At 40.5% G+C, this 16,095-nt stretch overlaps 2 protein-coding genes across 2 annotated transcripts; both read right to left on the reverse strand.

The window, feature by feature from the left end:
• Positions 1-1,909: 1,909 nt before the first annotated feature.
• cart2 (cocaine- and amphetamine-regulated transcript 2) lies at positions 1,910-2,894 on the reverse strand. Its single transcript, XM_076302418.1, has 3 exons — positions 2,730-2,894; positions 2,362-2,445; positions 1,910-2,017 (listed from the first exon to the last, which is right to left on the reverse strand). Exons 1-3 carry the CDS (start codon positions 2,892-2,894, stop codon positions 1,910-1,912), a joined length of 357 nt encoding a protein of 118 aa, XP_076158533.1.
• Positions 2,895-14,241: 11,347 nt separating this feature from the next.
• On the reverse strand, positions 14,242-16,066 carry cunh15orf40 (chromosome unknown C15orf40 homolog). Its single transcript, XM_076271608.1, has 4 exons — positions 15,748-16,066; positions 15,455-15,578; positions 15,159-15,286; positions 14,242-14,938 (listed from the first exon to the last, which is right to left on the reverse strand). Exons 1-4 carry the CDS (start codon positions 16,027-16,029, stop codon positions 14,846-14,848), a joined length of 627 nt encoding a protein of 208 aa, XP_076127723.1. The 5' UTR covers positions 16,030-16,066; the 3' UTR covers positions 14,242-14,845.
• Positions 16,067-16,095: the final 29 nt, after the last annotated feature.

Here is a 16,095-nt window from a genome sequence, read left to right on the forward strand (position 1 = left end):
AGATTTTTTTAAAATGCACGCTTGGTGCCGCCCCTCGAGTTGGGCTATTACATTATTCGTGGCCAGACCCTTAATCTTTCTAGATTACCAGGGTCTGGAATCTCCAGGTTAGAACTATCCAGTATTTGTCACAAAATGTCAAAAATCTAAACAAAAACGTTAATAGTCGGGAAATGTGGACCACATAAAGTATACATTCATTTAAAACACATTTCATGCTTATTTTATGTATTGCGCTTCATATTTAATGGATGAAGAATTTAGTTACTTTTCTAAATTCATCTAGTAGTGAGTCATCCAACACAATCCTTGATTTCAGCCTTCCCGCTCTGACAAATGCATGAAGTTCTCCATTATGAGCATGCAGGAACATTGTGACATTTATCAGGCACAAGGATGGTGCCGCTGTTTTCAAATATCCTGTAGATGGCGACAAATACTCAATACAAATGATCATTCAAATAATATAAAAGTTTTCCTAGCTCCTCAAAGTGCGTGGACGTAGGCCTACTAACCAGAAACGAATCTACCGACAGTGATGGCATGACAGATTTTTCTTAATTAATACAGTATATACTTCACATTGGTTTCTATTACATTTTGCCCTTTGTTCTTATAGACGATGTATGTATTTGAATTTACAAGTCTTTTCTTCAGCCATAACCCCTTGTCAGGGACCTCAAACCTAGGATATCTAGGCCTATGTGCTGTAGCTACTCAGGCAACAATATCCCTTGTATAGCCTATCACTGTACAAGGAGCTCCGTCTGTTATATTCAGCATCCAAAGCCTTGATATGCGGTATGTAATGTGGTAGATGATTAAACGCGGGCGCTGAATTAATAATATACTGTTTTCATAGATGAAACTAGACTCAACGTTTTATTAGAATGTCATGTCGCATGGCTTTGGATACAAATTGTCTTGAAGCTCTAGGGTATGTTGGATATCATATTAGCCTATATTGTACAATCAATTGTTGCCCGAGGTCTCCTCTGCAAGGTAGCTTAAATGTTATTCCTCATTGTTGTAAGTCGCTTTGGGTAAAAGTATTTATTTTCACGTCTTCATACAGTGTTGTGTGAGGTGGATTACGGGTGTGGGCGACGTCAGGTTTAACACGAAAATGTGGCGCCGGAAGTGACTGAAAAACAGACAAAATTGCAGTGGATACACACTGTTGTCCATGTTGAGTTTCCTGAGTATGTTTCATCGTAGGTTGACATGTGGAGGATTTGGTTGTGTGCGTCATCCATTCATTGCGCATTCATTCAGTAGCGAAATAAAACATCATGACGGCTGATTATTCCCATGCTATTGATTTCCCTGTAGCCTACATGTTTCTTTCTGCCAACTTGAGTCAACCATATGGGTTTTTAGATTCTTTTCTCGTACTATTTGTGACAGATAATATGCTGTTCATAACACATTAGTCTAAATATTAAGGTATTATTTTACATATTAGAGTGGCTTGTGTTTTGGGGGCTATCAGAGACCGTGGATAACTACGCGAACAGAAAAACAGCCTTTAATATAAGCCACTTTAATATAACTGTTTCAAGTATTTAGTCTATCATATACTAACCCTGCGAATGCACTTTTAACAGTTAAAATGCCATTTCGTTCATTCAGTAGGAAGATTAAAAACATGAAGTCTACTTTACAAAAACAAGTCGTTGCGCACTTTATTTCACGAAGCAGTTCTTACAGATATGCAGCCTACACTAAATCTAGTCGTACATTTCATTCATGGATGTAATTTCTGTGACAAAAATAAAAAAAGTCATGGCATTCACAGTAGGTTTCTGCATTAAAGTGCATACAAATACTGATAGGCTTGACTGATCATACATGTAATGTAGCTCATGTAGTCATGTAGCTCTGGCTATGGCGAACCTGTAGAGTCCATTCACAAACACTTGAGCAGGAAAAAGTTGCACAACGCCCCGCGTGGACAGTCACACATCTTGCCGATGCGAGCACCTTTCCGCACAGCGCACTGCTCACCTACATCACACTGGAGAGTATACATAACATATTTCTCATCACACACATCACACTGGAGAGTATACATAACATATTTGTCATCACACACATTACACTGGAGAGTATACATAACATATTTCTCATCACACTGGAGAGTATACATAACATATTTCTCATCACATTTTCTGGATAACAAATGACCATAAATACGTGCCAACTAGTCCCATATACCTTAGAATATCTACAAGATCATTTTTGAAAAAAACAAAAAAAACAATGGAGATATAACCAAGTTTAGTAAGCATGTGCATTCACTCACACCTCATTTAAAGTACTGGAAACAATGAATATCACAAGTAGACGAAACTAAATTACCGTTGGAACTTTTCCAAACTTCTTCTCCCACGGATTCACTCTTTTTGTCTGCAGTTTCTCTAAGACCTCTTGAAGAGCGCCGAGCTGTCGAAGCAAAATAATGCAATAGAGCCTAAAATCATCCGAGCCTAAAATTATCCGAAATCAGGGTTCTCATTCACGTTATATAATCGACATCGTAGATGATACACATTATGCCCTACTACTGTGATAGTCTGTGCGTAAACTTAACATTATGCCATACTAATGTGCGTAAACTTAACATTATTCATGTGCGTAAACTTAACATTATGCCATACTAATGTGATAGTCTGTGCGTAAACTTAACATTATGCCATACTACTGTGATAATCTGTGCGTAAACTTACAAGTTGTTTTTCGGATGTCAAGTTCGGGTCTTGCTGATAAAAGTCTCGAATCGCTCTTGCGTTCACATCCACATCCCCGTCGGAGTCGTTTGTTTCAGCACCACTCAAGACGAACAGCAGCGCCGCGCAAACAACAGCCCGTGTCCAGCAGTTGGAGCTCTCCATGGTTCTGGTAGCAAAATGTTTTTTAGCGCTGGTGCGCGCAATATAGTCTCCCTTTCCTCCACGATAGATGCTTTAAATAAAATGTATCTGCAGTCTGTGTGGCTTTTTATCTAGTCCTACACCGTTTGCAACCGCACGAAGGTCTTTCGCTCCGCCTCAGGCATTGAATTCTCTCGTGCGTAAGCGAAATCCCTCATTACGTGAACGCGCCCGACATTTATTTCCATCAAGTGTATGTATGGCGCCTGGGGCAAGTTTTGTTCTAGTTGACTTCTGTTAATCAGATGAATGGCTATGTGAAAGACATGTTTGTGGTGGTGAAAATTCAGTTTGACTGCATTTGAATGTATGCAGGTGTAGCATAATACGTAAACCAGATTTATACTGCTACAAAGTCGCCAAACCACCAGCGACCATAAGACCCAAGAAATCGCATGCAGGCATGCAGTTGGGTGTGTCATACACAGGAAAACTGGCTCATGGCTGATGACATGAGCGGCGATGACATGTTAAGAAGCATATACTGTAAGACGTCCTCAATTGTTTGATTGTAACGAATCTATATTTAGTCGGATTAAAAAGATTAAAATCATCCTGTGGTTCAGTAACTTTTTTCCAATTGACAATATCCAAGCATATATCATTTTCCAGGCAAGGTTTACAACTACCATGCGAGTATAGTATCTTTCTTAATGTACGTTTAAACATTGGGAGAATTCCTAGGGGGAAAACAATCATCACTACAATTGGAGTTGTTTTGATGCTCCACCCAGTTGCAGAAGTCTAGACGTGTCCATGTCTCAATTCTTTGTCAACGGTGATTTCATGGAGAAAAATTGCTTTTGGCAGTGGGTCCATTTAACCGAGAGAAATATTAATAACGAAACATTGCAAGTACGTCAGCTTTCTGTGCATGTTAATAGGTGTCAGGTCTTCACTCTAACGTGTTGCGGCTCTCCAAGCTCTCTGCTATATTTTTCAGAAATGAGTTGCGCATTTGTTATCATTTAACTTTCGTCTCCGACAATAGTGCAATTTCAGAGTAAACATTGCACAGCGTGCGGAGTAAATTTTGCCCGAGAGGAAATGGTTGTAATATTAAATTTCTCACCAGGACGTCAGGAGGAAAGCTATTAAAATTAGTGCCATGAGGAGGCTAACCGGCTGCGGGGTGTCCATTCATATTTCCACAGCGCAACCCATTGACATCCAATAGGGAAAAATGCTGTGACATTTTCATCATGGCAACGTAGAGATGGTGATACGTTTGTAAATATAAAACTCTCTCTGACAACAACTCATGAGTTCAAATATCAATTCAATATCGAAAACATCACGTTTGTAATAGTCAAAGTAGTCAACATTCTTGCTGTATTCTTGATATGTTTCATTCTTAAATTATGCAGAAGCGTGACAAAATACATCACAGTGTGCAAATATTGAACAGGGGTGAAAGGTGCCTGACACCAATGAAAGCATTGCCCTAATACCCTCATTCAGCACTGTACAAATATGTGTATAAGGTAGACACACATCGGGCAGGCAGACTATATTGTAAAAAATGAAGACTGTGGATCAGTAAAATATTCCATTAGTATCAACAAGCGATTTCATGACAGCCTCTCATTTGATATTTGCCGTATTGTATCATCTTGCTATGTTTGCATGTTGCTATGTTTGTATGTTATGTCATTTTTCTATAGCATGTTGTTTACATTTCATCAATATCCTAATCAGAAAGCCATGAAATGTCCCTCAACAAATTAATTTTGAGGCATTTTTTTCCCCAGGCCATTTGGGACCTTTACTGTCACATCAAAGAAACAAAGAAGTGTCCTACTTAACCAGGTTGGAGGGGAAGAGCTACCTCAGCGTCCTAATGGGTATCAAATCAGACTTGTTTTCATTTGTGTTGTGTAACAACTGACGAAACATAAAATATATAAATATATGTAACACAGGGTGCTGCACCATTTCTATCAGAGTAGCAGCAGGTCTGCCATGGCAAATGTTTAAACCTGTTTTCACACTGTGGTCTGAGGTGAAGCATCGAGTGAAGAGCTCAGGCGTTCTCCAAGGGGACGACTTCACACTCCCTCACAGTGCCATTGAGGATGAGTCAGGGACGGCTCTTCAGCCGACAGCTCAGACCTTCTAGTGAAATGGCAGCAGCCTCAGCATGCAAGGGCTACCTGTCTTTACCCATGTACACTGACCTGTCTTTACCCATGTACACTGACCTGTCTTTACCCATGTACACTGCTCTGCTGTCAGGCTCTGAGAAGCAGACCTCAGTGTGGGGCGAACTGTGTCAGCCTAACTGAAAGACCTCAGCAGGTAGCTGGGATTAGAGCTCTTTCTCATGTTGTCCCCTCATGGCTCAGAAGTATACGCCGACCATCTATGACGAAGGCTGCCAAGGTGACCCTCTCCACAGGCAAACACTTGTTGCCAAGTATGGCAACTCCTCACCTGTAGAGAAGGAGAGTCAACGCACAGGAGTGTGAGAGAGGCAAGTCCAGGGTTAAAGATGCCTTCCGCAGGCCTGGTGCTTTTAGGGGCGGATTTGGGGAGTTTTCACAGTGTGATGAGAGATCCTGCTATATATAGCCAGGCAGAGGGGGTGAGTGAAGGGGTTTAAAACGCTCCCCTTGTTCCCATGCCATCTCCGCTCTGTGCTATGGGGCATGATTTAGCTGCTATTTGTCTGCCTGGGATCGGCTTAAGCACTCTGCCCACATTCTAACCACTTGGCTGTGAAATGAAAAACGTCAGAGCTCTGGTTCCCTCTGTCCTGACATCCACATCTAGGACAGCCACTGAAAAACTTATTGGGAGAGCCAAACTTTGGGGGTCATAACGGCTGCCCCCTAACACAACAGTTCTGTGTACCATGTGTGTGTGTACCATGTGTGTGTCCTTTTCCACCAACACCAGAGAACATTCAGAGAGCCTCTGATCTGACAGGTTACCAGATTTGAAGTGATGCTGATATTCAAAACCATTTCATGAGCATGAATGTCTTCCACAAGCTACAATTGTCATTATATCATTCATAAAAGCGGCATCAAGCAGTAACATCTGAGTCTTTTCTTGTCCGTTGAGTCACTGGTCAGGCTCAATGATGTAACTATGACGACGCTTTCGCCCAGATGTTGCTCCATGTTCTTCTAACACAAGGTCAAGTCCATGAAATGGGGTTAAAGGGAACCAATATTGATAGATGCCTTACATGAGCAATTCAGGGCTGTCAATGCAACAAGGATTACTCTTACTTTGTCAAAGTCAACAATCGCCGTTCGGCTCTGGAATAAACAATCCATCACACTGGCATTTTCAATTGAACACTGTGCAGCATCTAGCCTCAAGATGAGGTAATCAAACACCTATCAGGTAAATGACTCATTTATTTTGCCCAACCTTTAATTACTTTTAGGTAGCTCCTTTAATTGCATTGAATTAACCTTAAATTGCCTTTTTTTCTGAACTCTGGTGGAATTTTTTGAGGATCCAATGTATCTGAAGCAAGGATAGTGTCAAAGACCAGTAGATAACCATTATGCTAACTTACTACTTTGGACTATACATACAGAATTTTCCAGAAAGCTTCTTTGATTTTCATCTGCCCCGTCTTTGAACAGTAACCTAGTGTTTTCGTAAGAGACACTGAAGTTGCCTAACATATTGACTCCCACTGGCATGCCATAAAAAGAATGGTACCCCATAATTACAGAGGAGGCAGCTCAACGATTAGTAATTCATACAGGATCAGACAACCACAATCATTTGGTTTGGTCTGGTGCACTGTAGTCAGGCGCTTCATGGAAGTCAGATAAGAGCCTCGGCACTGTGATGTACTGTAGGTCATAGGAGTCCTCCATATTTTCTCAGTCAGGTTCTTTTCACCGGAGCGGGATATCTCTCTCTGTGTGAGTGTTTTATTTGCCACCGGAGAAATGGCGTCAACGCCCCGGGCCTGATGCAGATCCTCAACACTACGGCTCTGATTGGCTGCAGGGGCTTGGAATTTAAAGGCCATGTCACTTACAGATCTCCATAGCAGCTGTGCCATCTCTCACTGTGACAGGCAGCTCAGCCCTAAAAGCAAGAGGAACGGCGTAGAGCAGGAGTCCACAGCACATCCCCATGGGGACAGCTGGCCTCTGCACTCTGCATTGGTCATGTTAACACTTCCACTTTGCCTCTGTAAGATCTGGTCACAAGCTGTTACCACAAACAGACATTCAATATGGGATAAATATAGTAAATGAAGCCAATTATCTTATAATTGCCACGTAGAAATGTGAATAACTTTACAGGGAAATTGTTCAAAGGCAGTTTTTTTTCATGACTAATGAGTTGAAGCCCCTTCGTGTGAAAGCCCGTAATGGCATTTGGTGTATTCTAAACGAAGACAACTTTATTGTCATATGGCAATTTATACCTTCAAAAAGCTCCACAAATTGTGAATTGCTCAGTTCTGTATTGTGTGCTTGTGTGTGCGTCTGTTGTCTTTTGAAGCCAATTCCCAGATGAGAAACACTGACTTACTGTGGGGGAGGAACCCTCATTAGCTTCTCTCAAACATCTCTCTCCCTTTCCTCTTTCCAGGCAGTCTGTTTGATGCTTTTCATTTCAGATATTCAGGGTTTTTCACCACGTGTCCAAGTGTTAAGGGAGCTTTGCTCACGTGGTGCGATGGCCTGATGTAGCCACCAAGTGAACGTGGGTGTTAAGCTTTGCCCTTATTCTTCATCAAATCCCTCGTTGGAGGTTGAAAACTGTACTTAAAATGGTAAATTCTGAAAGACATCAGTAATATTGCTGGGGTGATTGGGGTGTATTGAAGAGTTTGTCTGTATAGGAATCAAGTGCATGCAGCCAAATACATGTAAATGCATTCAGTCATAAGTTGAGTTTCCTATTTATGCCATTTATATTTAGCAGAAGCTGGAGTCATGTTGACATGATTTGCAGAAGATCTAACATGTCACTTACATGTCGTCGTTCTGTCTTCCACATTTATGAAAGGTTTGGTATGAATGTTGAGTCATGTCTCATGAAACAGTCATGAATGCTTTATGTGCAGTTTATGACAGCTGCTATGAATGTGTTATGAACTCACCCGTCAAGTAAAGTGTTACCAATTTGTCATATATTCATTAGATATAAAGTGAAATATTTCAAGCAATTTTTTGTTTTAATCTTGATGATTACGGTATCTCAAAATATTAGAATACAGAAATGTCTATCTTTTAAAAAGAAATGAACTAATCTGACTGGTCTGATTTATCTAACATAGTTCATTTATACACTCAATACTTGGTCAGGCTGCTTTTGCACAAACTACTGCATGAATGTGGCGTGGTATGGAGGCAATCAGCTGTGGCCCTGCTGAGGTGTTATGGGAGCCCATGTTGCTTTGGTTGAGGCCTTAAGGTCGTCTGTATTGTTGGGTCTGATGTCTTTCTTCTCCCTCTTGACGATACCCCATAGATTCTCTTTGGGGTTTAGGTCAGACAAGTTTTCTGGCCAATCAAGCACAGTAACCTGGTCTCTGATTCAGGAGTGGCTTGACACTAGGAATGTGCCACTTGTAGCCCATTTCCTGGACATGTCTGTGCGTGGTGGCTCTTGATGCAGACTCCAGCTTCAGTCCACTCTTTGTGAAGTTCCCCCAAGTTCTTGAATCAACTTTGCTTGACAATTCTCTCAAGGCAGCGGTCATCCTTGTTGCTCGCACACCTTTTCCTACAACACTTTTCTCTTCCAGTCAACTTTCCATGAATATGCTTTGATACAGCACTCTGTGAACCGCCTGCCCTTTCAGCAATGACCGTCTGTGGCTTACCCTCCTCGTGGAGGGAGGCAGTGAGTGTCTTCTGGACAACTATCAGGTCATCAGTCTTTCCCATGATTGTGGTTGTGTTTACTGAACTCTCTATTTTTTTGAGACCCACCTGTATAATTGACATAATGTAAGTTACTTTGGATAAAAGCATCTGCTAAATGAATACATGTAAATATATTAGAACAATCTGATTTTATAATTTTGTGCACCTGGGTAATCTCTTTGTAACAGAATGCACTCAGATCACCCAGACTGAGAACCCACCTCTGGTTCTACCAAAGTCTAGTTCTAGTAAAGTCAAGTCAAGTCAACTTTATTTCTATAGCACATTTAAAAACAACTGAGTTGAACCAAAGTGCTTACAAAAAAACATAAAACAATGACAATGGTACAACAACAATAATAATATAACAAAATAAATACTTAAAATAATAAACAAATTATTCAAAAATAAAATAAAGAATAAAATATGTACCTATGTATGTGTGTGTGCCTATTAGAGGACCTTAAGGGAATGTGTGTGTGTACTGTATGTGTGTAGGGGACCTCAAGGGAAAGTGTGTGTATGTGTGTGTGCCTGTTAGAGAACATTAAGGGAAATGCTCCAGAACAAAGCTATGAAGCAGCAGATTGTTCTGTGCACTGCAGAGTGATGCTCAAACTGGCCAATAGTAAAACTGTAAAATCATTTCTTGTTAGGTAGGTAGCAAAGTCTAACTATACATGGTGGATATACGTAAAGAAGTTCTGCACAGAACAATCTGCCACCTCATAGACCACTGAGCGATGGTCAAACTGGCCGATAATGATGCTGTTAAAGGTGTACAGAAATGTTGGAAAATTAACGTTCTAAAGAATATCTGGGTTCCTTCAGAGCCTTATAGATCTCTCTATAGGGCTCTGGGTTCATTGAATTCAACATGGAATTGTAGAACCTTGAATTGTTGCAGAATTGAATCTTTTGTCAGAATGTGGTACGGCTGAAGGAACCTTTTAGAAAATAACTATTCATCCCATGGCATTTAGATCTTACCTACTTCAAAGGTTATCTGTAAAGTAATGTTTTCTGATAGTGATACTGAATAAATCCTGGTATACCTTCCAACAGATGTCTACAGAACATTCTGATACTGATAAAGAATCTAAAAAGTTAAACCTTTTTATCTGAAACTATAAAAGACGATGATGAAACCATCCACTCTAAGAAACAGAGCGTCATGGCTTCTGGATACATGATCTCATCAGCAACACTAGCTAAAATCTCACCTTGCGAAAGTCTTCCACATTTGAACTCTGCGGTTGCCAGCACCAAACTCCCATCTCCAAAAGGGAAGCCAGCTGCCCAGCCCTGTCCACCTTCCACATTTCTGACGCACACGGATGTCCCCTATGACCTGCGGGGGCCGAGTGTGAGTCAGGTGTGCCTGCGGCTGCTAAAGCCTGAACCAGCACTCCCAGACCTTCGGCTGACACTGGTCAACAGAGACATCCACACCTAGAGTGGTGAAAGATGCCCAGGGCATGAAGGATGCTCACATCATCATGCCGCTCTGCCTCTAACAGGCTGTCTCTATGGTGCACTGTGATCCAGAAACACAAGACAGGATGGACCGGCGCTGTCAATCATTTCAGCCCCTTTTTCCCTCAAACACAGAGGATTTATTTCATTTATAAACCATTATGATTTTTGGTTTTGTTCACGGCCGTGTAGATATCCTCTAATCCCTACACACCCCGGGCAGGCCGTGCTTGCACACATGACTTGCTTAGCAAACTGCAAGCACTGTTTGATGTGTATGCCTGCAATTTCACATGAAAATGGATTACAGGATCAACATTGTAATTGTTTTGAGCATCACTCATTTGTTTTCAATTAGTGGGATATGTTTGGGTTTTGTCCAATGAAACATGGTTTTTGTGATTAGCTCCATTAATGGTTGGTTAAAATAAGCTTTTGTAAGGTGGGTGTGAAAGCATGTTACTGACATGGTATTCAGCTGAATGTCATTTCCATGGCCCGTGGCCTGTTGCTTGGTGTATTTCCATTGACGTCACTATTAGACTGGCATGATATCGTACATATTTAGTATCATCCAAGTCTTTTTTTCTAATTATTTAGAGACCAAATCATTTGCCGTAAGAAAACAAATTATAAACACTGATAAATAACAATTTTATTTTCACAAATAAGCATTTATAAAAATAAATAAATAGTAAGTTAGTGACCAAAAGGACACATTCAGGCAGTGTTGGGAAAGTTCACTTTCTACGTGAACTAGTTCAAAGTTCAGTTCACAAATTTTAAAATGAACTAGTTCAGTTCATAGTTCATAATTAAAAATTTTGAACTAAGTTCACACTTTCCAAAAATGAACTAGTTCATAGTTCTTTTTTTTTTTCATATGTTACTGCGAGCTATTATTTTTCAAAATTATTGCCACAGCCCATATAGAATGCAGTTAATTTGGGTTGAGGATCTGTCTTGACAGTCTTTTGATTTTGTATTGGCTTCCACATACCTTGAAAGGCTAGCCAGGTGCTTCAGTTCAATGTGCCGTTTCAGGTTTGCTGTGGATGTGACTGAAGTGCGGGCAAAGTTTGCACAGAAATGTACGATTTTTCCCATCCTCACCGACCTTGTCATAAAACTTGTTTAAATGATCATACGACGCCTCCTTGCTGCTTTGTCGTCTACATCAGCCTTTCTCAAACTTCTTTGACCTGAGGCCCAGTCAAGGCATACTTTGGGGTCATAGGGCCCACCTACATGAACCCACCCCCTCCTCCCACCCCCCATCAAATTATAATGATATCACAATTATTATTATTTTTATACTATATTGCTATACATGCACTTCAAAACAGTCAATGTTTAAAGTGCTAAGATTGTTCACAAAAGTTTGTGAAAACATGCACATCAGAGTACTGCTTTACTACTGTAAAATATAATTAGGCCTGCAATGTTTTTGCATTGTTGGATGATGCTTGCATGAGAAATACTTCTCAAAACAAAAGCAATTATATGGGTGCCGTTGTTTTGGGATCTTTCCCTCATGCAAGCATCATACACTGATAGAATATTTATATGCTATTTACAGTTTTTTCTGAATGCTTAAACACATTTTTTGTAACTATGGCTTTTTTTGCAAAACTCTACACACAAATGGCAAAACCACTCACTGAGTTCGCAAAACTAAAAGCACAAACACTGCTTTGCACTGAGTTTGCAATTTTGTAACACACACTTTGCACAACTGTAGGCACAATGGCTATTATTTACACTATTTTGCCAACTCTCTGGCACACTTTCTCATGTGAAAACTGTTTTAGATAATTAGTTCACTTTGCAATCAGCCTAAGCACTATAAATAAGCCACAGGTAATGTACAATGGGTACAATGGAGTGAGCAGGAAGAGTGAGAAGAGAAAGAAATAGCCCTTTTACAGACAAAAAAACAGTCTACATGTGGGGATATTGTCATGTCAGGCCTGGATACGTCATTCCAGAATATATTTTTCCCGGTGCCTTGGACTATGTGATGTAGACAGAATTTTGAGAGAGACGACCCGATGTAGACTGATTTGTTTTGTCTCAGTGAAATGCTATTTTGTGTTTTGACTTGGAAAAACACACTTGTGTTTGTTTTGATGTGTGTAAATACACTACATGTAATACTTGAAGTTTGGATCCCTGTATGTTTACAGAACTATGACAAAAGTATGACCTCAAACTGACATAGTCTACCTTGTGCACAGAGAAAGCAAAAGCCAGATGTGTTTTTTATTCATACCATCAGTGTGTTGTTGGCACATTGTGTGCTTACTATTGTGATGGCTTGTGTTTACTGTTAGATACAAAAACACCATTTTTACGAAGGTGTGAAGAGTTAAGCAAGGTGTGTTAGCTTTTGCAAGAGAACTACAATGTTTTGCTGATTGGGTGAGAGGTTTTGCCATTTGTGTGTAGAGTTTTGCAAAAAAAGCCATAGTTACAAAAAATGTGCTTAAGCAATCAGAAAAAACTGTAAATACATTTCATTTGAATGCCTGATTGTAAGGATTCAGGAAACACAACCAGCTTTTGTGAATGGTAAATGGCGGATCAGATCATGCATAAATCACTGATCTGGAGATCTTTAGCTATCTTTAACTAAGACTAATTAATATCTTTTGGCTGACTTTAATACTTAATGCTAGACAGTGTTTTATATAGTCTGTGCTCTGTTTTTATGGAAGTTGCGTAAATCCACGTCGTTCTATTAGGCTAAATGTCGTTTCATAATTAAATAGCCTTCCAATAGGTTGAGCTTAGCTTTGCTACCAACGTGCACACGCATGCATTGAATAAACGCTCATACCACGACTTAATTCTATGCCTCTATGTTTGATGACACCAAATTAACAAGTATTTCCTACTAATTGCAGAAACGTTTGTTTTATTTTTCTGTCCGCGGTTCCTTGATCAATTGCGCAGCAAATTATCAGACGATGCCCCGGGAATAATTTCACTCTGCAGACCAGCATTGTCCACGTTGCGGACCGCGGCCCATAGTTTGAGAAATGGTGACCTGCATGCTGCCATATTAAGGCCTTTTTACGGTGTGTTTTAGCCGGGTTTTCATGTGGAAGGCTGTGTAGAAATCTGGCACCCTATTGAACGAAGTTAAACTGAAAGAGCGTGCCGTTCACAGACACCAGAATGAACGAGTTCACAGTAACGTTCATCAGGCAGTAATGCAGGACGTTCAGTTCAAGTTCGGTCAAAATATGAACGAGTTCATGAACTTTCGTTCAATGAACGCGTTCAGGCACAACACTGCATTCAGGTGCAGCATTTGTCATTGTGATGAGGCACTGGCTACGTATGGCGGCCCGCATCAAATTCAAGGCTCTAACGCTTGCCTACAAAGTAGTCTCCGGTTCTGCTCCCACCTACTTGAATGCCCTCATACAGACATACGCTACCTCCAGACCTCTGCGCTCCTCAGACGAACAACGTCTAGCTCTACCACCGGTACGCTCAGGCCAATCCAAACTTTTCTCATCTGTTGTTCCTCGTTGGTGGAACACACTGCCAGTTCCTACAAGGGCAGGGACATCCCTCTCCATTTTCAAAAAACTCCTGAAGACCCAGCTCTTTAGAGAACATCTCCTCTCATAGCAACACTTACAAGTCTTGCTGATCCTAGCACTCACCAGCCGTCTTAAACTGACACGTAACTGTTAAAAACAGCACTCACTGATGCACTTATTCTTACTGTACTCTAATGTTTTTTAAATTGTCCTAAAATTGTTGAGAATTGCTCTAAAACTTAAAATGTTCACCATGTTGTTAATCGCTTTGGCTAAAAAAGCGTCAGCCAAATGTAATGTAATGTAATGTAATGAGGCCAAATTGTCCACAGTTGTATAATTTCTTGTATAATTTCTTGTAACATTAGCCCTGTCATTTCTATCAGCCACATTAGATATTCACAAAACATAAAACCAAACTAATTCAACAACCATTTCATTTAATGAAATTAAACAAATGAAAATGCCAACCACAGACCTCTCCATTTGTCAAGCAATACAAATATCCCTTAAGTCTGCTGTCACTTTGATTAATTGTAAATTCCTAATTAAACATCTTAATTAAATTCTTTTTCTCAGTGATGAATGTGTCTCTATAACAGTTTAAATCACATCTGAAACGCCTCTCATGGCCATTGGAGATGCTGGACGGTGTCAGTCTCTGTTGCTGCATTAGAGTACGTCACGATATTGACTCTAGATTATATTTTTCTGTGGAGTTCTGTGCTTTAACCTGCTTGCTCGTTTTCCCTCACAGTATATTTTGACGAAACAATACCTAGGGTAACTACATATCCACAGGCATAGTGTTTTAGTTCAAGTGACTTGGAAACTGAAGTCTTCCACCATGATGTGCTATGGTTCAACAATGCAAAACAGGGCAGTCTAATTGAAGAAATATGTTGTCGGTTATTATAACAAATCACTTGGCATGGCAATATAATTCAAAGGTTTTGTCTTCAGTAGGCTTTCCACAAACATGTTCTGTGTTTCTTGATCAAGTAGGCCTAAGACAGCTTCAGAGAAATCACTGCGTGGACTCTGCCTTCAGTCTCTGGAGGACTTCTTCGGGGCTTAATGATGCAGACACGTTAATGACCTTCTCTCTAGATCTTGAACCCTGTAGTAGAGATATGATACAAAAGCTAACCATATCGCATGAGACACGTGTGGCGCGCGCATACAGTGATATATGTATCGCATGAAACACGTGTGGCGCGTGAATACAGTGATATATGTATCGCATGAGACATGTGTGGTGCGTGAATACAGTGATATATGTATCGCATGAGACATGTGTGGTGCGTGAATACAGTGATATTCTCTCTTTCAAGTCGTACCTTGTCCAGAACTATTTCGCTTTTCTTCACATTCAGCACCTTGGATAGATACCGGACAAGCTCAGAATTGGCCTCACCATCAGTTGGGGGTGCAGCGATAGCGACACCTACTGCCTCTGACGACACATCTACAACACAAGTAAAGTTGTCACCACAAAGATAATAAATGCATACTGCCATCAAATATGACGATAACAGGTGGCTTGTGCGCAACATGTTCTTCATGAACAACTGATCAATTCTCAAAACGATCTTCACTTTAAAAGCCAATCCTTGTTTGCTTTAAGTTCACCTACTAGTAATGGCATTCTGCTTGGACCCAGGCTTCGCATGTACAGCTATGGAAATCCCTCCGTTTTTATTTCGAGAAACTGGGCCTGCTGCTTTGGTCTCCTCTGACTGTGATTTTGCGCCTTTACCCTACAGACAGAGGCATAATCACATTGGATACATTTACACAGGGGCATACAGCATCACTCTAATACCATGGAAGCCTGTGGAGACTGCCACTGCAATACAATACAAGGCAGTAAGTCTGAAGGGTTTGTGAGTATTTTGGTGATGGCGCACTAACTAAACTTTACGTTACCGGTTTATCTTTCTTTGGCATGTCTTTGTTCCAAAGGAAACGATTTTGATGTAGCTGACACAAGAACCTCGAACTCTTCTGACAGTCAGTAAACACAGTGCGAAAATGTGTAATATTCCTTGAGAATGTACAATAGTTTTTAAAGTCCAGAGGCTTAAATGATGACCTGAAAGCCAAGCGTAAAGAAGAACCGAGTGAACTCATGTGCCCGTTGCTTCCACTACAACGGCAATTCTTAAATTCGTTTTTATTATTATAATTTAAAAAACATTTACATGGCATGCGGTAGCGAGCTGAAGGCTAGCCTACTTCCTGAATGATTGCGCATGACAGGAAATGTTACGTTCA

This window comes from Alosa pseudoharengus, unplaced genomic scaffold (assembly GCF_046254945.1).
Source record: "Alosa pseudoharengus isolate Yale_2024_CS ecotype anadromous, Long Island Sound unplaced genomic scaffold, YU_APseudo_1.1 YU_APseudo_1.1_scf_10, whole genome shotgun sequence".
In the NCBI taxonomy this organism is placed as follows: Eukaryota; Metazoa; Chordata; class Actinopteri; order Clupeiformes; family Clupeidae; genus Alosa; species Alosa pseudoharengus.

Excerpts from the sequence above, each read along its gene's own strand:
- cart2 (XM_076302418.1), bottom strand. The coding sequence starts at position 2,894 with ATGGAGAGCTCCAACTGCTGGACACGGGCTGTTGTTTGCGCGGCGCTG. Across the intron at positions 2,446-2,729 it reads TGACATCCGAAAAACAACTT|CTCGGCGCTCTTCAAGAGGT; the intron begins GTAAGTTTACGC and ends TTGCTTCGACAG. Across the intron at positions 2,018-2,361 it reads AGTTTGGAAAAGTTCCAACG|TGTGATGTAGGTGAGCAGTG; the intron begins GTAATTTAGTTT and ends TATACTCTCCAG.
- cunh15orf40 (XM_076271608.1), bottom strand. The coding sequence starts at position 16,029 with ATGCCATGTAAATGTTTTTTAAATTATAATAATAAAAACGAATTTAAG. Across the intron at positions 15,287-15,454 it reads CAAGCAGAATGCCATTACTA|ATGTGTCGTCAGAGGCAGTA; the intron begins GTAGGTGAACTT and ends CTTGTGTTGTAG. Across the intron at positions 14,939-15,158 it reads GCGAAATAGTTCTGGACAAG|GGTTCAAGATCTAGAGAGAA; the intron begins GTACGACTTGAA and ends TCTCTACTACAG.